At 39.6% G+C, this 26,499-nt stretch overlaps 2 protein-coding genes across 2 annotated transcripts; both read left to right on the plus strand.

The window, feature by feature from the left end:
- Window positions 1-48: 48 nt before the first annotated feature.
- Window positions 49-5,889, plus strand: ddx59 (DEAD (Asp-Glu-Ala-Asp) box polypeptide 59). Its single transcript, XM_079244531.1, has 8 exons — window positions 49-83; window positions 377-1,210; window positions 1,934-2,116; window positions 2,219-2,308; window positions 2,637-2,888; window positions 4,016-4,168; window positions 5,151-5,279; window positions 5,428-5,889. Exons 2-8 carry the CDS (start codon window positions 389-391, stop codon window positions 5,686-5,688), a joined length of 1,890 nt encoding a protein of 629 aa, XP_079100657.1. The 5' UTR covers window positions 49-83; window positions 377-388; the 3' UTR covers window positions 5,689-5,889.
- Window positions 5,890-6,485: 596 nt separating this feature from the next.
- Window positions 6,486-25,437, plus strand: kif14 (kinesin family member 14; the record flags this gene model as incomplete). The annotated part of the gene is made up of 29 exons (XM_079245522.1): window positions 6,486-7,495; window positions 8,178-8,432; window positions 8,569-8,656; window positions 8,794-8,892; window positions 9,184-9,236; window positions 9,349-9,379; window positions 9,496-9,603; window positions 9,746-9,862; window positions 10,430-10,548; window positions 10,631-10,803; window positions 12,123-12,270; window positions 12,563-12,626; window positions 12,833-13,017; window positions 13,688-13,790; window positions 14,319-14,476; window positions 14,569-14,716; window positions 14,825-14,971; window positions 16,379-16,511; window positions 16,820-16,913; window positions 17,527-17,665; window positions 18,348-18,454; window positions 19,663-19,763; window positions 19,999-20,229; window positions 20,365-20,552; window positions 21,082-21,234; window positions 22,261-22,383; window positions 22,560-22,634; window positions 23,616-23,763; window positions 24,748-25,437. 29 exons carry the CDS (start codon window positions 6,486-6,488, stop codon window positions 25,125-25,127), a joined length of 4,878 nt encoding a protein of 1,625 aa, XP_079101648.1. The 3' UTR covers window positions 25,128-25,437.
- Between the last annotated feature and the right edge of the window lie 1,062 nt (window positions 25,438-26,499).

Raw genomic sequence — 26,499 nt, forward strand, 5'->3', positions numbered from 1 at the left:
AACTACATTTCCCTTCGTGCAGTCATATTACGTAATCAATATGCGTCGGTAGTAAGAACTGTTGGAAGATTTGACGCCAGGAGGTATGTGTGTGATATTGTCATTTTATATTAAACGTTTGCCCAAAACATTTTATTGTATCTATGAGTCAAACCTCGCCAGATTGAATGTAGTTGTTTATATCCAAAAATGTGAAACACGAAAGCTTGAAGCTCGTTTGCACCATGAGTTATTTATTGGCTTTGTAAAACTCGGTTAAGTTGTAAAATAATAGCAGGAATTTATTAAAATATCACCTCTCCGTTTTCTCTTAAGTTACTTGTGAAATCTAACATTACATTAATATATCAATAACCTGTGTTTTTTGTCTTCACAGTTTAATTTCAAAATGTTTATGCCAAGAGCCCTGAAAATAAAGAGACCTGACCAAGGACCTGTCCCGGTTTTAACTAAGAAAAGCAAGACTGTACAGGAGGAGACTGACCAAAGTAGTTCAGGTCCACCTGTGCAAAAGGAAGAATCGTGTGAAGACAAGAAGCCACATAAAGAAACAAGTCAAGCAGATGGAGACTCACCTTTGACAGAGAGTGCACTATGTGAACATGAACATATAACCTCTTCAGATGATGGGGAAGAAGAGGAACCAGTCAAATCCTACAAAAAGAACCAGAGGTGGCCTGAGCCAGGGGAGCCTGTCTGTGTGATGTGTGGCCGTTATGGGGAGTACATATGTGATGCCACTGATAATGATGTTTGCAGTCTTGAGTGCAAAGCAAAACATTTATTGCAAATGGGAATGGGAACTGGAGTAGAAGTCTTTCATGGCAAGGACACACACACTGATGAAAGACCTCCTCAACCCTCTGCAGTGAGGACAGTTGGAATAGGTGCAAGTGAGGCATGCTATTCATACAAAGAAGACCCATTCATATCAGGCTTGGCAGAGGAGCAGGTGGAGCGAATTAAACAGGAGCTGGGCATTGAAACCCAAGGAGAGGATGTCAGGAGACCCATCATTGAATTTGAACATTGTGGCTTCCCTTCCACATTAGGTGGCAACCTGAAAAAGGCTGGTTATGAGGCACCCACGCCAGTCCAGATGCAGATGATTCCAGTTGGTCTCGCAGGTCGAGATGTCATAGCCAGTGCTGATACAGGATCGGGGAAGACTGTAGCCTTTCTTCTACCAGTGATAGTGAGGGCACTTGAGGTACAGTAATACAGATAAAATGATTAATTCTTGTTTAAAAATTTGCGATAAAGAGCATGTATTTGGTAAAATGTTGTCTGCCAACCGGAAAGTGATGAATCAATTCCAGGCTTCCTCTCACTACATGCACTACATGTTAATGTTACATACATAGTATGTATGTATGCATACATACATAGTATGTAATATTAACACTGCTGTATATGTGTGTGTGCACGTGACATGTAGTATAAAAACGCTTTGAGTGGTCAGTGGTGGTAAAAGTTTCCTTGTACACTGGAGTTATATTTTTTCCTAAAAGGAAACTGTGTCTGCACCATTGTATAAAAGAGACTAGGAAAAAAGTACAGCGCTCATACATGGTATGTACTGTATATGTGTGTGTTAAAAAGAACCCTTGTAAGTCAGGATATTTGCTTTAATTCTTTATATTAGAAATTTTGTAGTATCTACATGCCAACTAGGCAAGAGTTGATTCTGACTATTTTTTTTTAAAAAAAGGATCTTCCTTATGTACAGTATAACCCCTAACATGAAATTAGACCTCCCCATTTGGTGGAGAAGCTGCCTTCTGAGTGAAAATGAACTGTTTTTACAGAAGAAAAAAGTATTGCATGGATCAAGTAAAGAAATGTTTTCTCAAAGGCAGCAAATTTATTACCCAATGGAGAAAAACAATTATCGTAGTAACCACAGAATCTATAACATCACTTCTGTTTTCAGAAACCAGCTCATGGTGTGTGCAGCCCTGTGGCTCTGATCCTGACCCCCACCAGAGAGCTTGCCATTCAGATAGAGAGACAGGCCAAAGAGCTGGTGTTGGGGCTCCCCAACATGAGAACTGCACTGCTGGTGGGTGGCATGCCACTTCCCCCACAACTCCACCGTCTCAAAAGCAGCATCAAAGTACAGTACCTATTTTTCCTTCACTTTTCGTGAAACTGCTCTTGTACATTTTTGACTGCAATTTTATTTTTTATCATCATTATGTTTTTAATCTTCATCCAGATTGTCATAGCTACACCTGGGAGACTCATCGAGATCCTGAAGCAGAAAGTACTGCAGCTTGACAAAGTGACAGCTGTGGTGGTCGATGAGGTATTGCAAAAAATGAAAGAATAATTTGATTTTGACAACCAAAATATTTCAAATGTTGAATTTAGTGCTTTTAATGCATCCACTAATGACAATAATGCTTAAGCCTCTTTAAATTTTTCAGCATCCACTCATGGAGCATTACTGAACATTTAACCTTTTTAGTAATAAAGTGGTACTTGTGAAATATTTCACTCTGGCTTAAATTTAGCATTATGAGAATTGTAACTTGCATCTTAGTCTTATTGATAACAATACCTTAAAGTATGTTTTATTTAAAGAAATTGTTAAATAAATTCCTTCAACTGAAGTCTTTATGTGAATCATCTAGGTTGACACCATGCTGAAAATGGGCTTTCAGCAGCAGGTGTTAGAGATTCTGGAGCAAATACCCAAGGAACACCAGACTCTGTTGGCATCAGCCACTATCCCAGCAGGGACAGAAGAGCTGGCGGCTCGCTTGGTCCACGAGCCCGTTCGCATTGCCATCGGTGAGAGGAACCAGCCCTGTTCCAACGTTAGACAGATCCTGCTGTGGGTCGAGGAACCCTCCAAGAAGAAGAAGCTGTTTGAAATTCTCAATGTAAGAAATAGCTTTAACTTTATTATGGGGAGGTGCAAGGAAAAGAAAACATTTGGTTCTAGTTTCCAAAGAGTGATTTTGGGTGGAGTATCACTTTAAGTTCATGTCCACTGCCAAAATATGCTTTCCTTAAATAGTCAGATTTTCTTAGCTTCTGTTCAGTGTCCAAATGTTTAATGTCTGGAAACCAAAAAAAGAAGAAAAAACAATTGCAGAGGCAAAAACTAAAAGTTGTATGTCAAGTTTAGTTTATTTATTGCACCAGCACGACATGCTCTGTTATCAGCTTGCTGTTGTCTTAACTACCAGTTGGGGGTTGGAGTTCCTCAGACTCCGGTGACTGGTCTCACCACAGCACCATATTTAGACAGTCATTACTGCAGCTCTGGCCCCTGTCTGGAAGAAATGGGTGGTCCCAGAGCCATGGCTCCACTAAAGGAATCCCAGCAATGGCTTTTACCATTTAAACAAGGAAAAGCAAGGGGAGCCGGCTCAAGTTAACCCTGTGAAAAGGTGGCTTCACATGATAGTTTAAGCAATATGAGCCTATCCTGTAAATGAGGTTAAAGTTGAATTCTTATACTGTATGATTATTTTTATTTAGGCCACGCAAAGTGCAGCTAATTCAATTTAGTACAAAGAGTAAGAGTATTCTCTGGGTGGGGAAAAGTAAGTGGCTGATTAAATACAAAAATATTAAGTCCCTTTTTGAACAGGACTTGTAGACTAAGACTGGAAATAATCATCACCATTATCACTTCACCAACTCTGCTTGTCTGAGGAAAACCATACCAGCATACATTAAATTTAATGATTAAATTTATTTGGCAGTGTTGACTTGTTTATTTAAATGAACAGCTACTGTTTAGCTGTGGAAGCTGCTGATAGTCACTTTTATTTTAACTCCAGCAAGTGGAGCCAAAGAAATGATTGAAAATCACTTGCTGACTGTTAAACCTTTACTTCCCTAAAGGTTTTGAACTTTTTAGTTTTTTAAAGTTTGGAGTCAGCCTCTATGACAGAAACATGATTAATATAAGTACACCTGCAGTTAGTTACTTTCATTGCTGCATGAGAAAATGACTAAAACTTCCACTTTGCTCTTCTTGTTATTGTTGACCTTTCAGGATAGCAAACTGTACCAGCCTCCAGTGGTGGTGTTTGTAGATTGTAAACTTGGTGCTGATCTGCTGTGCGAGGCAGTCGCCAAGGTGACGGACCTTAACACTGTGGCAATCCACTCTGACAAGAACCAGTGGGAACGTAATCGCATCCTCAGGGTGAGACGCGTGACAGACAGAACATGCACATGTGAATGAATAACAGCGCTCCCATGTTTCCTGGCCAAGAGTGTTGCTCCTGAATTAACTGCAGCTTGCAAACCACAAACACTCACAGCTCTTACTCAGCGTAGTGTTTGAATAAATTTAATGGTAGTGTTACATTAATGGAGAGAAATTAATCATTTTCACGCCTTTTTATTTTCCCGATCTGACTACAAAGCTAGAGACTACTTTTCTGTCTGATGACACCTGAGACATGGACCAGTAGATCTAAGACTCTAGGTCACGTAAAAGCAGGAGTAGGCAACTATGGTTGTCAAGATCCAGAGTCCTGTGAGTGTTAGTTTCCCAGCTGCAACACAGCTGACTTAGGTGAATGGGTAATTAGCAGGCTGGAGTTTGATGTCAAGCTCCGCACAAGATGTGTGTTGCAGCAGGGAAACTTCAAACACATGCAGGACTCCGGTCCACTTGGGCTAGAGTTTCCTACCTCTGAATTGGGCAGAATGATTTAGCTATTTCACTGATTATGTTTGCATACTGGCTATTTTACTAATAATTGACACACATGTGAGGTCAGACAACCAGCCTTGCTGTTTATACTGTTAAAGTAACAAGAAAGAAGATAATCTGGATTATTTCGGGCCATGTCTATTTAAATAAATTAATCCAAACCAACACTGTATTAAGTTTCTATATACTATCAGAAATTATTCAAATGTACTTAATATTAACGAACATAGTTATATCAGATAAAAAGATACTAGAAGCATCATCGTTTTATGCACATCTTGGCTATATTTGATATTTCCTCTATCTTGGAAAGATTTTGAATCTCTACTTTGTTGTTAACGTTACTATCACAGGTTATCAGATTAATTATTTAATAGCCTTTGTGGTGATATTTTTAAGTTTGTTTTATAAATTACTGTATTTGTCCAGCTTGAACAGTCCAAAATGTTTTGCTCCATTTCTTCAGGGTCTTCTGGATGGAGACTTTGAAGTTGTTATCAGTACAGGTGTGCTAGGCAGAGGACTGGACCTTGTAAATGTCAGACTGGTGGTTAACTTTGACATGCCAAACACAATGGATGAGTATGTTCACCAGGTTAGTCAAACAGTCCTACAAAACATGGCATGTATCTACAAGTTTAAAAAAAAAACATGGTTTAATTTGGTAATCCTTTTTATTTTGAAGAGGATAAAGAGCAAATAGTTTTTCATCTGTTGGTTTATCTTCATTTCATCCCATTCAGGTTGGCAGAGCGGGGAGGCTGGGACACAGGGGCACAGCCATCACTTTCCTCAACAACAACAACAAACGGCTGTTCCTGCAAGTGGTGAACCGGGTCAAACCCACTGGGTCCATTCTGCCGCCCCAGCTCCTAAACTCACCCCACCTTCACGAACAGCAGAGGAGAGAAAGACAGAAAGCCAGAAAGGAATCTGATGACACACTCGTTACAAAGAACAATCTCCTAGACATCATTAGGAAACATGACCGCCACAAAAAGTAGCTGCAGTGGGGCAGAAAATGAGGAAATGTTTATTTTGTGTATTATTTTACTATAATGAAAAGAAAAAAAACATTGTGTTGTGACATTTTGTACAATTCCTGTGAGATGATATATTTAAATAAATGACTAATCCTCTGAGCCACAAACGTAAAAATTGAGGCCCTTAAACAAAGCAGGTAAATACGTTCAACCTTTTTCAATGAGACAATATATCACATCATATATCAAGTTTGTTATGTTTGTACTGGTGTCCCCGTTTTACTTTGACATTTTTGTAAACTTCTTTGGCAGATGACCCAAAAATGGTTTTTAATTTAAACGATGGTGTAATTTTGTAACGGCAGATGACTGATTTTAGTAAACATTTGAATCAGGGCACTGTTTTCCACGGTTTTCTCTTCAGTTTGTCCTGGGCTTACTCGAGATGTAGTTATTACCTCTGTTGTGCTGCCACCTAGCGGTCAGTTGGTATGCTTGCACAGGTATGACGCAACGGTTTCGGAGAAAGTAGCCAATCAGCGGCCACCGACGGAGCTGATTTGAAATTGAAGCGGGCGAAGAGGGAAGCGAAGGGAAGACAATAATAAACAAAAGCAGCTCAGTTTTCGTGTGCATAGGTAGCTTTTTATGCAAATGGATTCTTACACAGCTTTAATGTATCTACTTAAACATAGCCGTGTCAGTCGTATGTATTTTTTCATTGGGTTTTTACTTAAAAGAAATTGAAGTACCGACTTGTTGCTAGAGTAGTCAACTTTTTTTTTCCCCAGGGTGTGGATTATAAAGATTCAATTACAATGTCGCTATTTAGTGTACAAGCAAGGAAACAAACTGCATATTATGACAATCTACTGTCAGCGTCGTCCAGGACACCGGGCAGGGAGCGAGACTTGTGTCTCGGAAAGGGTGACATATCGAGCGCTGAATCTGCGTGTGAAGACAGATCGTCTGATAAAAGCCGTCTGGTGAACAGGACCTATGTCATCTCCGCGCTGTCAAAAAGCGGTAGTGGGCAGCAGACTCCTTACCGAAGCCGACTCACCCTACAGAGAAGATCAAGAAGGAAGACCGGGGTTGTTGAAACAGCAGAGAAGACAATGACTGAAAGCAGCCAGAACAGCACTCCAGCTCCAGAGAAGAGGCTTACTCTACAGCGCAGGACCAGGACTCCGTCCATGGACAAAAACACACGTGTGCAGCGTGGGGTCAGTGGAGCTGGCCACCAGCCAGCCCCGAAAATCCTCAGTGAGCCAAACGGTAGGACTCATGGTTTGTTTAGGTCCATGAGTTTAAGAGAAACTGCTTCTAAGAGCAAGGGACAAGAAGCTGAACCTCGAGTGCAAAGCCAGAGGAAGCTCGGAGACATCAAGACGCCCTCATCATCTTCATCCAGACAGCTGGAAGATCAGGCCCACACATTTAAAACGCCCACCAAAAAGACCCCATTTGAGAAAATCGCCGCCAAGAGAGACGTGTTCGAGAAACTGGCGAGTAAAGAAGTTCCTAAAACTACCATGGTTAAATCTGCGAGTCTTGACAGATCCAAAGCGCGAGCGCATCAAGGAGAAGTCGTCAAACCCGCGCCTGCACCTCGGGTCAGCAAGGCCACCGCACGTGTGAACAATCAAAACTCTGCAACGCAAGACAGAAAGCCAGCCAGCACACAGCAGAAAGGAGACACGGCCGTGGGGAACACCTGCAGTGAAGAACTGCTGAGCCGACCCAGCGTGGGTTTGAAGCAGGACTCCTTTAAGATGGAAAACAGTGCAGTGACCGTGGCTGTCCGTGTCCGGCCTTTTAATGCCAGGTTTGTGAACTGGTGATTTTAAAAAGCAGATTTGTGTGTGTCTTAATACAGAAAGCAACCAGTTAACGTGTCCTGGGATGCAGCAGCTTTAACCAGTCTTAAGTTTGTGAAGAAACTTGATGGTATACCTGAATCAAATATAGTAACTGGGTGATGTATGCATTTCCAGCTCAAGAAGTGCTTCCATAATGTTAACAATATCAGAGGATATTTAGTAGGGCTGTGACAATATGCTTTTGTCCTGATTCGATTTGATTCCGATTTTTTTGGATGCCGATTCGATTTAAATTGCTATTCTCAAATTTCTTCAATATTGCCGATTTTTGTAGATAAAAAAACAAAACACCAAAAATGTAAAAAAAACTTTGTTTTTGCTAGTCATTTTTCTTGATTTCAATTAGGAAAAAACAACACAACAGCCAGATCATCATTCTACTGCTATAATGCCCAGGAACACAATTAAAAAAAAAAGAGCAATAAAAACAATTAAAATGACAATTTTTATAATGGATTCATTTCATTTGTTTGAAAAACAAAACATTTTTTTTAAACAAAAAAATCTATTTTAAAATTGTGAAGCAAAAAAATCCTGATTTTTGATTTTACGATTCCATTTTCCCACCCCTAATTTTTAGAAAGCACTCTTAAAATTTGTCTTTGTGTGTGGTCTGCTGTGTTGTAGGGAGAAAGCGGAGAAGGCGATGCAGGTCATCTTCATGAGCGGACAGGAGACTGTTGTCCAGCATCCAGAGTCCAAACAGAGCTACTCCTTCACCTATGATTTCTCCCTCTGCTCGGTGAATGAAAGCGACTCCAACTTTGCCAGCCAAAGAACAGTGTATGAGACGGTGGCCAAACCTCTGCTGCTGAGGGCCTTTGAAGGATTTAATACCTGCCTGTTTGCTTATGGCCAAACAGGTTCTGGCAAGTCATACACGTGAGTGTGTGGGTTTTTCTTTATTTTCTTTTTTTATATATTATTTTTTAAATCAAATCTGTTTTATTTAAAATGACATTCTGCTTTAGTAATTTTAGTCTCTTAGTTTGATGACTTTAAAATGATGGCTTTGCAGGATGATGGGCTTCAGTGAGGAGGCAGGAGTCATACCACGTTTCTGCCAGGATCTCTTCTTGAAACTGACCTCTATGGAAAATGAGGAGGTAATTTCATCACACATATGCCACTTTTTATACCATTTTTTAACCCAGTTTGAGATAAAAAATGTTTAGTTCGGCCATTATTTATACGTGTAAATGAAGTGTCTTTATGTGTGCGTGTTTGTGTTTTGGCATACCAGGTAAAATGTCATGTTGAGATGAGTTACTTTGAAGTGTACAATGAGAAGATCCATGACCTTCTGGTAACTAGAGATGAGCCGAACCGGAGGACGATGCCGGTAAGTAGTTGGATTTACTGCAGAAACTTACTGCGACTCTATTGTAGCTTTCAACATTTGGGTTTCATACTTCCCACCGTGGAAGAAAACATATATTATTTAAGAATTTTGAATGGGAAAAAACAACTTTTTGGAGGATTGGGATGGTGTATTCTGTGGTAAACAACTTCGTTTACATGTTGGAGAATGTCTTTTTCCAACAGGCACATTCAGTCTTTCTCCTCATTCAACAGGGGAATGTTTTCCTGTTGGTAATAAAACTAAATACAACTTATCTGGCGTGTATTTTAGCTGAGAGTGAGAGAGCATCCAGTCCATGGCCCTTATGTTGCTGAACTTTCTGCGTAAGAAAACTTTTTTTTTTCCATTAAAAGCTAGTAAATTATTTTTAAAAAGTATGATTTTCCTTCCCCCCCCCCAGATAATATGCTAATTAAATTTTTCCTTTCTTGTCAGGAATGTGGTGAGCTCCTACAATGACATTCAAGTAGGTTAAACCTTCACATATTTTCTTTCTGCCTCCAAGTTGAAATGAATTCCCAATCTCCATGGGTGATATGACAGGGAGGAAATGGGTCATAATGTGCAGTGTTTGTTTTTCAGGGCTGGCTGGAGCTTGGAAACAAGCAGAGAGCCACAGCGGCTACAGGAATGAATGACAAGAGCTCCAGATCGCACTCTGTCTTCACACTGGTTATGACACAGACTAAGGTATGGCCTCTTGTATTGATATATTTACACTATCATATATAGGACATCAGTGTGTTGCATGTTTTAGCTGAACATTAATAATGCCTTTTTGTGTGTGTGTGTGTGTGTGTGTGTGTGTGTGTGTGTGTGTGTGTGTGTTCAGACTGAGTTTGTGGAAGGAGAGGAACACGATCACAGCATCACCAGCAGGATCAACTTGATAGATCTGGCGGGTAGCGAACGCTGTAACTCTGCTCAGACAAGCGGAGACAGACTCAGGGTATAAACAAACACACATGACAGTATTGCAGTTTTTGATTCATATAATTTCCTCTCATTGTTATGATGTTGTCTCTTTTGTTATCTTTGTGTCTCTGGGTTTGTCAGTATTTTTGGACATAATTTTATAACTTGCGATTGCCAGTGTTTAGAATGAAATGTCAAAACAAAATAAGCAAGAACTTAAAAATATTGTATATTAATGAAGAAAAAAACCAAATGATCATTAGTTGTGTCCTTATAAACAGCAGTATTCAAAGACATTTGCTGGATTTATGGCAGAGACGTCTTCATTCATCCAAAAAATGTGTGCGCAAACATAATAAAAACATGTTCTATTAGGACTGGCATTCTAAGTGGTTTTCATTGTTTAGGAAATTGTTATATTACTGTTGATGAGATTAAACTGGTTTTAGGGGAAGTCTTAGCCCAGCTTCTAGTTTAGCAGTATAATAAAAATAATACTGTGAAGGTTTAGGGTTATGTGGATCTAGATGTTTTTTTTATTTGTCATCTCAACAAGATACTTATTCCCAAAAAGCCAATGCCTGTTATTCTGTCATTGTAGGAAGGAGCAAGCATCAACAAATCCCTGCTAACACTTGGAAAGGTCATCTCCGCCTTATCAGAACAGGTGCTCTCCAGGAAGAAGGTCTTCATACCCTACAGAGAGTCCGTCCTTACATGGTAAGCAAGCAGCATGTCTGCACGTGTCGTTTTTACCAACTTAATAGTCTTCTTTTTGACAAAAAATTTTTTTTTCCCCCAGGTTGTTGAAAGAGAGCCTCGGTGGTAACTCGAAGACTGCCATGATTGCCACTGTGAGCCCGGCAGGCAGCAATATGGAGGAGAGCCTGAGCACGCTGCGCTACGCCCAAAAGGCCCGCACAATCATCAATGTGGCTAAAGTCAATGAGGACACCAGCGCCAAACTCATCAGAGGTCAGTTATTTCTGCTTTGTTTGTTTTTCATTGGTGAACCTGTGTCCACCTCGTTGTTGTCTGTTTATAGTTATTATTCTGCATACACACCATTTGTACACAGGAGTGAGACAGACTTGAAAGAGATGAAACCCCATGACCCACGACTGTGTGCAAAGACTCTGTCTTCCTTTTGTATTCTGCGGTTTCCCTGAGGTCTTTGTAGGGATTTCTTGTATTCTTAGATATTTCCATCTTCCGTGGATGTTTTTTATACTATCTTTTAAATACATTTGCTTTGAAAACAACAGCCCTCATTTATAGCTTTAATCGTCGTTATGAGTTCCCTTCCCGACTGATGGTTCCATCACAGCGGCTCGTGGAGTGCACCGCCTCACCTGCTGATTTAATGACTCAGTTTAATGATCTTTTGTTTGCTAACGGCTGTTCTGTCAGAATGGAGATGAAAGGTGGAGATGGAATGTAAAGTAATGGATAAACTAATAGCAGAAATAATAATTAAAAAAAAAAAAAAAAAAGTTCAGCATTGCAGGTTCTGCCACGAGAGTAGAACTGTGTCACCTGGGTTGTTCATGTATCCCACAGAGCTTCGATTAGCACTTTGTTCCTGCTTTGGAAATGGAGTTAAGATGAGACCAGGACCCTTATTAAAGCTTTATTTCTTGCCAAGGGTTTGCAAACAGACTTAATATCAAACACTTTGATACATTTTCAGTTGCATGTTAATTATCTACAAACACAGAAACTAATTTTATTTCCTTAGTTGTCTCTTCTGTCATCTTCAGTTTTTTTATTTCACTAAGTTTTTATTGATCTTTTTTTTTATTTTTTTTATTAAAAATCTTTTATGTGGCTTGCTTTTCATCTCCCTTTTTCTTCCATCCTTCAGATTGTCCTGTCTTTCCATTTATCCATCTCTAGCCTCCCTGCTACCCAGCTGAAATAAAAGCCTGGCCCTAACCTTGCCTCCTGGCTATATTTATACACTGTCTGTTGCACATGGCAGCTAACTGTCATGCAAGTCTTTATTTTTTTTCACAAGATGATGTGCTGCTCTTTGACGTTTTTAGCACTAAGGGGAGCTGTTGTTGTGGATTTCTCTCACATCACTGCTGAGCGTGAGATTCAGTGTTCACATTGGGGCAATGTTGCTCCATAAATCATCTTCAGTACGTGACACTGTCATGCAGGAGAAGTTCTGAATTTTTCTGCGGCCCCTAAAAGTCAAATCTTCTCAGGGTTTTTATGTGACCACTGTTTCGTACTGACATTTGCTCAGTTGCTTATTTTACATTAGTTTGACTTTCTGTGCATTTCAGAGCTGAAGGCAGAGGTGGAGAAACTGCGAGCGGCCCAGATGAGCTCCCAGGGCGTCGAACCAGAACGAGTCAGGCTGTTCCAGCAGGAGATCACCGCCCTGAAAAACAAACTCTGTCAACAAGAGCGAGAAATGGTTGAAGCCAACCGGTAACATCAGTGCAATAGTCTAAACATTATTTTTTATTTGTGTTTACGTCAATAGATGCACTTTGAGCCCGCCTAGCCTAAAAAACAAAGTGAAAAACTCGGCTGATGTTAAAAGTAGAGAGAAAACTTATTGCAAAAACATTCTTGTTGGTTTATATGTTTCTTGAAAATTATAAACCTTTAAGCAGGACAAAGCCTTGCATGTATTGCACCATATCATAGCAGAATTTCGTTTGATTTTTATCTTATTTGTTTTCACTGTTAATTTTTAAATTTATTTATTTATTTGCAGGGCATGGAGAAAAAAACTTGAGCAAGCTGAGATCCGTAAACAAGAAGAGACTAAAGAGCTACAGGTATTTTCTTTTGTTTATAATTTCCATCTTTTAATTTTCTATCTATCTTGCAGTAGTTAATTATACCGAGTGAAATCCTAAAATCTTTCACCATTATTGACAGCTGAATACCGAGCACTTGTGTGAGCTGAAGTTTGTGTTAGGGAAGAGGAGTGGGGGGGGGGGGCACAAATCTTTTATATTTAGTTCTTATTTTGTCGAACCAGAAAGCAGGTGTGACATTCAAAGTGGACAACCGTCTTCCCAATCTGGTGAATCTGAACGAGGATCCACAGCTTTCTGAGATGCTCCTCTACATGATCAAAGAGGGTCGAACCACAGTGGGGAAGCTTAAACCTGACTCCAGCCATGACATCCAGCTCACTGGAGCCCTCATTGCTGACCAACACTGGTGAGAACTAAAACCATAGCAACATGTGAGGCACCTTGTTCAGTCAGATAAATGTTATGTTTTGTGTTTGAAGTGAGAATGTAAATGATAATCATTAGGGCTGTGACGATATGCTTTTGTCCCGATTCGATTCCGATTTTTTGGGTGCCGATTCGATTTAAATTGTGATTTTCACAATTCTTTGATATTGCTGATTTTTGTCAATTTAAAACAAAAATTATGCATAAAACTTTTTTTTTTGCTCATCATTTTCCTTGATTTCAATGAGGAAAAAACAACTCAGTAGCCAGATCATCATTCTGCTGCTATAATGCCCAAGAAGACAAGTAAAAAATCAATAAAAACAATAAAAATGACAAAAAAAAATGATAATGGATTATTTTGATTCATTTGAAAAAAAAAATTTTTTTTTGAAAAAATAAAAAATTTATTTTAAAATTGTGAAGCAAAAAAATCCCGATTTTTCTATCTGATTTTTCCCACCCCTAATAATCATTATGAAAAGATTGGACTGATAATTATGTTAATGTTTATAAATTCACATGTATAGATTATAGTTTTCTTGAAACAAGCAGCTCATTTAACATGGATCATTGCAATTTCATGAAATCATTATGAAAGAAAAAGAATAACTGTCTAGATGTAATGAAGAGACTTTGTTTCCCCCTAGTGTTATATCCAACATTCACAATACTGTCAGCATCGTTCCTATGGAAAATGCCAAGACCTTTGTGAATGGGAGTCTCATCTCCTCATCGATTGTCCTCCATCATGTAAGTAAATCCTACCCAGGACACATCCAGCATCAACTGAGAGTTGAACAAGCGCTACAGCTGCTTGCAACATGATACTGCAACAGTAATCTATGGGAATGTATGATAGAAACACTTTTTATGAGGTTACGAGCAGAGATGGCAATTCCTGGTCCAGAAAGTAGAAGTCCTGCCATGTTGTTGGATCTTCCTGTAGATTTTAGAACAGATGTTTTCACCAACAGGCTCATTTACCTGGCAAATAAACTCTGCTCATTAAATTCAGCTGGTTTGGTGACTGGTCGGAACAGCTGCCGGACAGGATTGTTACTTTCAGGACCAGGAATCGCCACCTCTGGCTATGAGTTTAATCAAACCAGATTGTTGGCACACGAATAGAAAGGGGGGAGTAAGATGGACCGTTGTTGTGTTTATGTGACGAAACGCACTTTGAGCCCGGCTGCAGATTGCAATGAAGAATTTAGATGATCTTATCCCCATTATGTCACTGTCTTTCTCTCGTCATCATTGTTTTCTGTTATTTTCCAGGGCGACCGGGTTATCCTTGGTGGAGACCACTACTTCCGCTTCAATCATCCAGCAGAGGTGCAGTCTGGGAAGCGGGTGTCTTGCTGGACAAGCACAGGCGATGGCCATAAAGACTTTGAATTTGCCAAAAATGAACTGCTTGCAGCTCAAAGAGCAAAGTAAGTGTGAGATGAAGAGTAATAATAAGGCTGCTGTACCAGTGCTCCTCATCCTCATGTAAATCAGAACCAATCATTCTTGTGTGTCTTAGACTGGAAGCAGAAATCGAAGAAGCTCATTTAAAGGCAAAAGAAGAAATGATGCAGGGGATTCAGATGGCAAAAGAGGTGGCTCAGAAAGAACTTTCCAACCAGAAAACTCTTTATGAAAACAGGATCCGAGACTTGGAGAGAGAGCTGGTAAACGTTAAGTTTTCTGTTTCTGCCTGTTTGTTGGACCATTAAACATCTCCATATCCTTACATTTTTCACCTGTCAACACCAGTATTAATATGTATTTTTTGTCAGAATGAGGAGACTGAGCGGAATCGTCTGAAGGAGTTAGACCTACAGAGAGTGGCCAGCCAGATGGCGGAGCTCAAAATGGACAACCTGGAGCTGGAGCAGAAGGTGGACACCCAGAGTAAACGCCTCCGCCTCCACATGGAGGCCCAGGTCAGGATGGCAGAAAATTCCAAGACAGTCTGGCTGCAGAGCTCGACTGTGAGGACAGCTCTGGTGCCGGCTTCACTCTCAGACCACCTTACACCACAGAGCAGGAAGAAACAAAGACTTTTCAAAATAAGTTGCATTCTGGAGCTGCATCGAAGATTTCTCTTAACAAAATGCATCGATGAATAAGCCAATGGTGTGTTAGAACCACTGTGTCGCTGTCTGGATCAATTTTGAAATAATATTAAGCGTCTTATTTACTATTGCCTGATTTATTATTTTTAATATTACACATACTGATAAACCAAGCATAGAGTCTCTTGTCCTCATAACAACAACATACTTTTGAACTAATAATACCCCTTTTTTGTAGCACAGTCTGCTGATTTTAATAGGGAAAATAATTGCTAACTACATATGACAGGCCCTAGACATTTGTGTACTTGAACAGTGAGACTTCAGATCTTTAGCTGAATGTTATGTTTCAGTTATGATATTCATGTCATAACATAATGTGGCTATAGTGGAGTTCTTAATTTCATTGTCGGGTGTTTCTTTGTCTTTTTCCTCTTCTTCTGCTTGTTTTTTATTGGTGGTTGACAAATGTTGGTCATCTAATCGCCTCCCAGGTCTCATTTGGTGGGGGAGGGGTGGATAAGGGAAAGCTTCTTTCTTCCTGCTCTCTGGTGGAGGTGGCCTGAGAGTTGAGCCTCCACCAGTACTAGGATCTCTGCAGACTCCTACCGAAAATGCACTTTTCTTTGTTTAAAATATGTTTACTTATTTCAGATTTTTCTGATGAATTTGTTTGTCTGTGTTGAATTTCTTTAGCTCACATGATGTCCCTGGAGGAGATAAAAGCTGTATTTATTAAACAACATAAAATATCTTTATGGCACTTACAGAAAATGAGCACTAAATATGGTTTGGGCAGGAATCCCATGCATCCTGAAAGTGATGTGGATAAAGGTGGAAAATAACTTACTTTGATGACTTCTGTAAGTTTTTTTTTTTTTTCCCAGAATGGCAGTGATCTCTGTAAGGTATTTTCTAAAACTGGTGTACTGTCAGAGCCACAGCGTGCCAAAGATCTGCAACAAAATCTCTGAGAAGACATTTGAAACAGATTTTATTTAATTTTGTCTACATTCTTCCTTTTTCTGATCTGAAGTTAAAGTATAGAAATGTTACAATTATGAATGACACTTTCCACTTCATTTGCTCATCCCCATCATTTTTCTTTCTTCTGCACAACTGCAGAGGATTAAATGCACATTCTGACACCTGGTTTTAAATTGAACCAAGGGAATCCTGGGGATGTGTTTGGAGTCACGCTAGACCTTGGCTTAGGGCTACATGTTATGGCCTGATGGGTTTTAATATGCTTTACTTTGACATGATTCACTTCAGGCTATGGAAGAACATAGAGTACGCCAAGCAAATATTGTTGAGGCCCTGGAGGCGGAGAAGAGGAAGATCAGCAAAGAACTAGAGGAGATGCAGAAGAAAAGAACTCTAAGAGAAAAACACACTCTCCAAGCTGGTAAGTATGAAGTCATGTGGCTGTTTATACGTGGTACTGAGGTGCATCTCCACATGTGTCCAAGGTATATTGCTGTTCCTTGACCCCTGTTCCCATGAACTTTTAATACCTTGCATGCTTGAGTCATTCATTCTAGGAATAATGTCTGTAAGAGGTGAAAGGTAACATAAAAGTTAACATTAAAGCAGTGTTGCTTTTTTAATTGGGAAAACTCTTTAAACTGGTGCACAGTCCAGTCCTACTTAAGCAAAGAGTCAAGCAAGATGTTCTGGACTTCTGACTGTTAATCCTTTGTTTCTCTGTTGCAGCCTCTCCACAGTGGGATGCCATGAAACTTTCCTTGATGATTGAAGAAGCCAATAAAATCAGTTCTAAGTTACAGAAACATATGGTTTTCAGCAGGTAGGAAAGATGAGAATAACATTTTTGCATTTGATTTATCATTTACAGGTTGCAAACGGAATGATGAACAGCAAAATAACGGGGGTTTTAGTGGGATATCTGGAGTGCGGCTTTATATTTTCAAATAAAAAAAATCAAAATATAGGCTGCATGTTGGGATGGTTGTTAGCACTATGGCCTCACAGCAAGAAGGTTGCTGGTTAGAGCCTTGGCTGGGTGGTTGAATGGCAGCCTTTCCTTGTGGAGTTTGCATTTTCTCCCTGTATGCATGGGTTCTCTGTGGGTACTCTGTCTTCCTCCCACGGTCCAAAGACATGCATGTTCTGTTAACTGCTTACTTTAAATTGTCTCAAGGAGTCAGTGTGAATGGTTGTTTGTCTCTCTGTGTTGACCCTGTGATGGACTGGCGACCTGTCCAGGGTGTACCCTGCCTCTTGCCCGATGATTGCTGGGATAGGCTCCAGCTTCCCACAACCCCTTGATTGGACTAAGCGGTTCAGAAAATGAATGACTGAATTCATAAAATCATAATATAAGCTCGCAGTTGTTTTTACAAGCGAATGTAATCATAATTGAGAGAAACTAACAAACATTTTTTGTTCTTTTTTAAAAGACATGAAAGCTCTGATGATGGGAACCTGAAGCAAGGTAGTCTGCAAGTGCGGGTTCAGAACACAAAACTGGGAATCTCCACCTTCTGGAGTCTGGACAAGTTCCACAACAACATGGTTGCCATGAGGGAGCTGGAGCAGGTTTGCCTTGGATCAATACTGAATCTCTGTAGACCTGGATGCCTTGTTTGATATAATCTGGTTCATGAGTATATCTTCCTGATGTTTTAAAAATTGCCCAGATTTTTTTCATGTGGAAATAGCAGCATGTCTTTGGTCAGACTTTCAGATGAGATTAGTAAATTCTTGTTAACAGTTTGTTGTAAATGTCTTGGATGCTTTTCGTTTGTCCCGCGTGTTTCCAGGTTCATTAGATATTTTCCTTCAGCTAGTTTAGATCAGGCCACCTTTCTTAAGCAGAATACTTATATATATATATATATATATATATATATATATATATATATATATATATATATATATATATATATATATATATATATAAGTATTCTCATCATGTTCTGTGATAAGCTGTTAAGTTTATAGGAAGGTGTGGAAACTCTTATTGGATGTGATCTGTGTTCTAATATCAGAACAAATCGTTCTTGTGGAGTAAAACCACAATTAATGAGCCTCTCCTCCTCAATCTGCATTTTCACTCTCTGACTCTCAATTGCCAATTTCTCAGATGTCTGACCTTATTTACAACCCAGAATAGGTTGTTTAATGTTGGGCAGATGGAAGCTGCCTCACTTTGGATGGCTTTTCTCATTAAATAGAGTAAGTGAGACGGGGCATGTCAAAATTACTTAACTCTCTGCAGGTGAATTCCACCTCGAAAGATGACGATGTGTTTTATGACCCTGATGATGAGTGGGAGCAGGATATATCTGCCTCGCATGCCTCCACGTCTTCCTTTTCTCGCCGAAGGTAATTATCCAACTTCTCTGCTTATCCTTCAGGATTTAGTTGTATTTCCATTCAATTGTATGAATTATATTGGGAGGAAACCCTCAATGAGAGTGTAAGTCTCTTGGGAAAGAACAGGACTGCCTCTCTTCAAATTTCATTCTAACCTTGTCGCCCTGTCATGGTTTAAATGGGTGGTTTTTAAGTTTTTAGTATGTATGAGGGCACGTCCATGGCCCTCATTCAGTTCTTTTAATCTGAACAAAGTGCGAGTCAAAGAATTTGTGTGGAGAGTTTAAAATGTACGTAAATGGAAAATTTAAAGTTTGGAGGATTTTATTTATTTTCACAAGAGCCTTGGAGATTCCAACTGTGTATTTTACAATCTGGCACATGCTTTTTTTTTTTTACTCTCAGCCAATCCTTTTCTTCTTTTCTTTTTTCTTTCTTTCATGAATTGCTACCCACAGAATATTTCCCACCTTGCTGTATTTCCTCTGTTTATTAATTTCATATCCACAAAAGCCCTGGCAGGGTGTTTAGACAGGCCAAAGTAACGAAAGGTCGTCATGGTTCCTCACTTCTCCACGCGTAATCTAAACATGCACACACATCACCTGCTGTAAACACTGAACCCTCAACATTTTCCTTCTCAGTGTTTTTATTTCTGTCAAGCGCTCCTGCTGGTGCCCAAACTACCATTGGATCCAGCCAAATGTAACACGGCACAAAGTCTGTGGTTCAGTCATGCTTTTCTCTCCGACTCCATTAAAGCTACAGTGTGCACATGCTTCATAGCTACAGACACCATTTGCTCAACTTCTCACCTCTAGATTTCTCCTCATGAATAAACCTTATATTTTCTGTTACTTTTTCAATGTGTTCAATGTTCATCCTTGCAACATAACTGCGCAAAGCATATTAACAAATACACTGTCTACATTAATAAAGGTAAAAGCAGGCTGCCACCGCCACTGCGCTTTTAAAAACAGTATTGGCTAATAAATGGTGAGGTGCCGATACTGTCCAGGAGACAAATAAATGAAACATGAAGACTACAGCAGCAAAACTGGAACACAGTTAGTTGAAATAATGATATTTGCACCTGGTAGCACAGACGGTAATTTTAAAGCACATCAATAAGTGAATGAAGGGAATGCCCAAGAAAAATATGTGTATAATTTATAGAGTTGGAAGCATAATCATACTTCTGATTGGTTCTGCTTTAGGAGCCGGAGTCTTCTGAAGAGCAGGAGGATCTCAGGGCGTCTCTACGAGATCCGGGTCCATCCAATTCAGAGCCTACACACTGGTCCCTCACAGTCTGCTGGTAAGCCACTCACAAAATTACTTCAGTTCTTTATTTCAGAAATCCATTAAAGGTTTTATTTATAATTGAAGAAATAAGAATTTGTTGTAGTTACCAGGAAGATGCCTCCAACTGGTTGCATGCTCACTCCTTTGGCTGTTTGCAGTCTTGGTTTGTGGGGAAATTGTTAGATTGAACATCCACAGTGACGCAGTCTTGAAATATAATCTAAAAGTATTTCAACATCTGACTCCAGGATTGATGGGCGTGGCCAAACCTCCCTCCACCCGTTCCAGCACTACAGACTCGGCCATTGCTGGCATTTGCAAGGAGCTGATTGGTCAGTCAGTGTCCTGTCTGCGTAGTTGTAGCGGGACAGAAGAAAGTCTGGCAGATAGACTGATTTTTAATTTGAATCTGGTATATGTGGCGGTCCAAACCATATCTGACCTGTATGACAGCCTGGATGACGACAGCACAGACAGCGGTGAGTTTGATTTAAAATTCAGCCCATCACATACGACACTATGAGCTTGTGCAGCACAAAGGCCTTTGATTACCTCTCTGTGGAAGTGTGCAGGTGATGTGGATCCCGCTTTTAGCTTTACTTTTTCTCCTGCAGTGTTTGCTTGTAATTTGGTGGCTCAAACTGAGCTGGTCAAAGCCACCACAGCCATAGAGGGTGCAGCTTTTGTCACCATGCAGTGGTTAGCAAGTGTTAAACCCTCCTCCGGCCTGCTCTACACCGTCGCTGAAGAACTCAAGAGTCAAGTCAAGAAAATGGGAGGATTCTTCCAGATGCTTATTCAGGTAAAACACATTAACAAGCGCCAGATTAAAATCTGTGCAGTGGCATGATAGTTATTCTGACTCTTTCAGTTCTTATAAAAGTTGAAAAAGAGTGTAAAACCTAAGCTGGTAAAATGGTTTTCAATTTGGTGTAGCTTGCAGATGCGGTGGGTGATCAAAATGCAGAGCATTGATTGACGGGTCTTAGCTCTGAGCTGTTTGAGCTCTGTCTATGGAAATGGCAAAGCAGAGGGAATTCTCAACCTTGAGCTCCACGCAGAACATGAATATATGGAAAATAAATCTAAATTCCTTACCAGACTCAGCATCTAAACACACAGTTTTCCCCTTTTCAATCCTCATTTTTAATATTTTCCAGCATTTTAATTTATTTACTGACCCTTCAGACTTTGTCGGCCGTTGTGTTGGTTTGCTAACATTGATTCACGATTAAATCAATTCTAAATTTACCTGTTTGCTAGTTTGTTTATTCTAACTTGATGTTGTGTATTTAAAATAAAAAAAAATAAATAAATACACACATATCCAGGGTTGTGAATCGGAGATCACATCAATGGTGGCAGAGGCACGAAAGAAGAGCAGTCGGTGTCTGGATGCAGCATTGCTTGCTGTCAGCCACATGGCCGCGGTGACAGGCATGCCGCTGAACATCATTGGGCCGGGTGCTCAGGCCACAGGCAAGGTAATACCACCAATAACACTGCAGCAGATAGTATCTCTGTTAAGACTCTGGGGTTTGTTGTGTTTAAGCCCCTACTTCATAATACCAGAGAATTCATGATTAGCTGTGTGGATCTCAGAACAAGTAAGATATTAAGAGGTTTAGCTGTAATGATCTGAATGTGGAAGTGTGTTTTGATTTGTTGTATGTGGAAGTGATGTGGTATTTATTTTGCATAAGTATGTGGTAAATGTATGTTCTCATCTGTTGCTGTTTTGATGGGAGTGAAGCATTTAATGTGAGGGACACAAGATTTTAGTTTTATTTATTTTATCAGACACCCTCACCAGCTAGTATCTTCATATAGTATCTGTGTCATAACCCATTATAAACATCGTCGGGGCGTATCATCAGTAATGAACAGAAGTACTTAGCAAAACAAATAACTACACAAAATTCACTTAGGGTGGGAGTTCTTGGCACCTCCTTAAGAACAGGATTTTTGTTTTAGACCATCAAGTATGGAAGTCAATACACTCATCCTACAATTTTTAGTTTAGTTTTTCATTCATTTCAAGTGACGCTTAGTTTCATACAGTAGATTTATGCGGTCAAGAGGGTGAATGTAAGCTGCAATTTTTTTTAAAAATGTTTACTATTTTTCTAGTTTTAGACTCTGTCTGGAAAGCTGACAAGTTTGTACATGACTACATGAATTTTGGGAACTAGGTGTTAAGCCTTCACACCCATAACAGGAGACTGCAGTGACCAATCAAGATGCCTCGTCATAGGTAGCATTTAAATGGAGGTCACACTACAGTTATGTGAAATTATATAATTAATTTTTTTTTTTTTTTTTTTTTTTTTTTTTTTTTTATAGGATCACCATCCCATTCCATCCAATATATTATTTTACTCTCTCAGCTAAACTATAGTCAAAAGAGATGCTTTGTATATTTTGTGGCTCAGGTAACTGACCATAGAAATACAAAGACTGATCATAGACATGCGATTTATCTAAACATCTTTTTCTTTTTTACTTTTTAGCCATCTTTGGTAACTTCTCTGCTAAAGGGAACCAGTAAGGGTGTCCTCTCTCTCTTTGAGGAGATCCTCATAAGTGCCAGAGAAATGCTGAGAGAGGCTCAGCTGGCCTATCCCAGAAACCCAGTAAGAGATCATAATTTATACAAAATGTTGTGACTTTCATCATCATCCTTATTTCATTTGAGGCAGGAAAATGTTTTATTTATCCTGTGCCGGAATTTGACATGATCAATTTATAAACTCGGTTGGTAAATATTTTCAGCAAATGTTTTCAATTTATTTTTCATCTCTGCTTGCAGGTCCTGCAGAGTTTAAAATCCAAAGCTCTTGATTTAGCTCGTGCCCTGCAGAGCTACACAAACTGCCTTATTTCGGTGAGTTTCAGCAACCGTAAAATACAAACCGATCATCTAATTGTGCATTCTTAACAATCACTGCTTAATAACCTTCGTGCTGTGCTGTTGGGATTTTTTTAAAATTGCTTTTATATTTTAATGTTCTTTAAAGCTGAAAAGGGGCGATGCGAGATAGATATTAGATATTAGTGTACATTGAGAGCGGTGTGCATATACAGTAATTAAATAATTACAAGGCTGTAACCATCAGCTGCATGCAGCTTTATTACTAAGAAAAAAATCTAAGTTGTTTGGTCAAACTAGTATTGAAAATACAGAATTCATGCTCTGTCAAGCTCCCTTATGTTAGTGTTAGAAAACAATTCCCCCATCTTGACCGTTAACACATCGTTTAAATGTTGCAGATAAATGTCTACGCCCACAACAGCGCCGCTAAAGATGCCACTCACCCTTTATTGCTCCTGTAAAGCTCAATGCTCTGTAGCTTATCTCTTTGCAGTCATCCCCTGATGATTGTTCATGTAAAGAATGTGTTGAATGAAGTGCCATAAGTCACGGCCAACAGGGTTGTTTGCAGTTATCGTAGCCACACAAACTAGCAGGGTTTTTTTGTTAAGTCAGCATGGAAACATATAGATATAAGAGGGGGGGGGAGTAATTTGCCTCTGTTGTCAAATTAACCTGAGTTATGGCTGCTACTTTCAGCATGTCCATTGAACAAGGCATGTCACAGTGCAACATCTGGGAGCCTTAATTGTTGGTTTAAAAAAAAAAAAAAAAAAAAAAGTAGAACTGATGAAAGTAATCAAGCACATAAATACTTTTTTAGGTCTTTTTTTTTTTTTTTTTTTGTCATCTGCAGAGCTGCTATATGGTTGATGATGTATCTTAATCTGTTGAAGTGCATGCCATCCACTGACTTAATGTATGTATTGCTTTACATTTCAAGCTGATTATTCATTACGTCTTGGGGGTGGGGGGGGATCTGATTTTGAGCAGGAAAGAGAATCTAACACACAAGATATGGAGGAAGGGGAGGAAGCCTCTGCCGCCCATTTAGAGAAACTGAGCACTACATCAGCCAAACTGTTCCAGCTTTACCAGGCCATCCAACTACTGCAGTCCCATCTGTCTACGGCCTTGCAAGGTAAATCTTTTGACCGCCCCATAGGTTTATAGAGTGTAGCTACGTCTGAATAAGAATGGTTTTCTCATTACATCCCCACATTCATAAGTATTAGAAGCTTGCGATGTGTACTTTTAGCTAAACAACAGGGACAAATGACTGGAAATACAGCAAATTGTGCTTCATATCAGTGTCTCTGGAAGACCAATGAAAGAAAATAAATTTTTGATCAAGCAAAGTTTCATATGTGGTACACTGAGATGGGAAAGGAAAGCAGTATGAAAATCTCCCATAGGTTTTACATTTGGTTGAGATTTGGCGGCTGTAGCTAAGCTGGAGGAAGAGCAGTTGTCTTTCAGCTGGAAAGTTGGGGGGGTTGATTCCAGGCTTCCCCTGACTACATGCCAAAGTGTCCTGGGGCAAGACATTGAACCCCAAGCTGCCCCCCGATGTGCCTGTTGGGGTATGAGTGTGCGTGTGCATGGGTGAATGTGACAAGTAGTGTAAAGCGCTTTGAGTGGTCTGCATGACTGGAAAAGCGCTAAATAAGTACAAGTCCATTTACCATTAGGATTTTTGCACACATCAGTAGTAACCCCCTTGTGGATTTTGCATTGTAACATTGGCTTTATTTCCATCTTGTTTGATTTGTTTCATTGCCCATCATACATATATGCATTCGTTTTGAATGTCACACCTCATTTCACAGCTGGGAAAGCTCCACCATCAGGCATTATCAATGCCCATTTTCTTTGCCTTCTGGGGATTCTCACTGCATTAAAATTTTCTACATTGTACCCCTCTCCTCAACATCTATGAGAAACTTTTCTAACCTTTTTTTTTTTTTTTTTTTTTAAATCCCTTGCCTATGTTATATTAAGGTTGCATATACAGTATAAAGTCAGAGCTGGATATTCATAGTTGTGGTTTAAGATAAGTATGATGACTAAATGTCAGCCTTTTCTCTCTGTATTTTCTCTAATCTGTCTGATGCTATTCTTCCAGGTTCTGGCAGAAATTCTGACCTCAACCACTGCAGAGAGTTGATCTCGTCTTCTGTCAAGAGTGTTGATCAGCTGATCACTGGCCTGTCCAAGGAGGAGGCAGGCACTATGTCTCTGCAGCTTCCCTGTCTTCAGACTGTGTTAAGTGCACAAGATGAGCTCCACTCTGCACTGCAGGCCCTGTCCTCCTTCTCATCCTGGAGCCAACAGGGGGAAGGAGAGAGCAGAATTTCAGCGAGCTCTGACAAGGCTACAGAAAATTATTTGTTGGCCAAAGAAGGAGTTATCACTCACAGTGCTGTTAGAAATAGAGTTGTAAGTAAGATTGTATACTCTCTTGCTCCAGGCATGCAATGCAACGGCAACCTGCACTGGGTCTAATATATTTGTAGGAATTGTTATGTGCCTACACTGTTTTTGTAGGAGATTCCCTTTGGAAAAAAATAAAACAAAACAGTTTTTGTAATTGTACACCACAGTAAACATTGAGACTAACTTCTCCAAAACTGCCTCAAATACAAATCCAACTGTGTTCTTTCTAACTGTGTAAAACGACTGGTGTTTCTTTTTCTTTCTTTTATTTTTTTTCCGGTACCATGAAGAATTCCCGCCCCCTGTACAAGACCATTATCCAATCCATTCACATGTTAGAAGAAAAAAAAGTAGAATAATTGTATTGAGTTTGTCAAAGTTACAGTGCCAATCAAAAGTTTGGACACACTTTCCCATTGGATTTAATGGGAAAGTGTGTCCAAACTTTTGACTCGCAGTGTATGTCTGGAAGTGAAATTGTTCCTGTGTGTGTTCAAATAAACCTCCATATCTGCATGAGACAAGAACAGTAGTCCAACCAAGTTATATAGTCCAACTGTAGTGTGACTTTATTTCACCGTCTAAGCATACTGATTGCTACTTTTTTTTTTTCTTGCCGCTAAAAGCTTCTGCATATTTATATTGGTCTAGACATGCAGTGTTTTAATTGATTTATTTCAGCAACTTGCAGCTCTGGTACGGTATGTTGTTTTTCTGATTTACCGAGGAACTAGTTTCTATTCTTGACTATGCTTGCTGAGAAGTTTTAGGACATATTTTGTTCTGTTTGCATACAATTTTACTCTTACGTCTATATCATATGCACTCAGGGTGGCTTTTTTTCTAATGTATGTATATAAATAAAGCACCGTTCTGACTTTATATTCTCGATAATTTCTTTTAAAATAAAGCAAAGTACACAAAATAATGCTGGCATGTGTCAAAAATATAAGAATTTTGCATAACTGCAGTGAAACTGTTTAAAACAATGCACAGGGATATGGTCTGAATTTGAAATATTAAAACATTTATGTGTCCTTTGAATATATTGTACTTTTTTAAAAAATGTATTTTGTAGTTTTCTTAGAAACACTTGATGTATTATCATTTGGATGTCCTAAATGTTTAAGTTAATTACTAGGTGTAGTTGGAGATTATGCAAGTCCAAAGTTAGATTTGGCCATCAGAGCGTAGTCAAAGCTCCCCCTGATGTCCCTCGAGCCTACTTTGGCAAGCCTCAGCTGCTGGCTGCAGGTTACACCCACTCCCCGCCTGTGGCTGTGCAGCCTCCTCCACATCCCCTCTCTCAGGACTCAGCCACAAACTAAACGGGACTTCACTCTTCCAACAGTTGGGAAGAAACACATATTGGTAAACTTTACATGTTGAAAAAAGATCTCATGGAGAATGAATACTGCTTCTGCAGAGACAACGCAACTGG

This window comes from Telmatherina bonti, assembly GCF_933228915.1.
Source record: "Telmatherina bonti genome assembly, chromosome: 8".
Taxonomy (NCBI): domain Eukaryota; kingdom Metazoa; phylum Chordata; class Actinopteri; order Atheriniformes; family Telmatherinidae; genus Telmatherina; species Telmatherina bonti.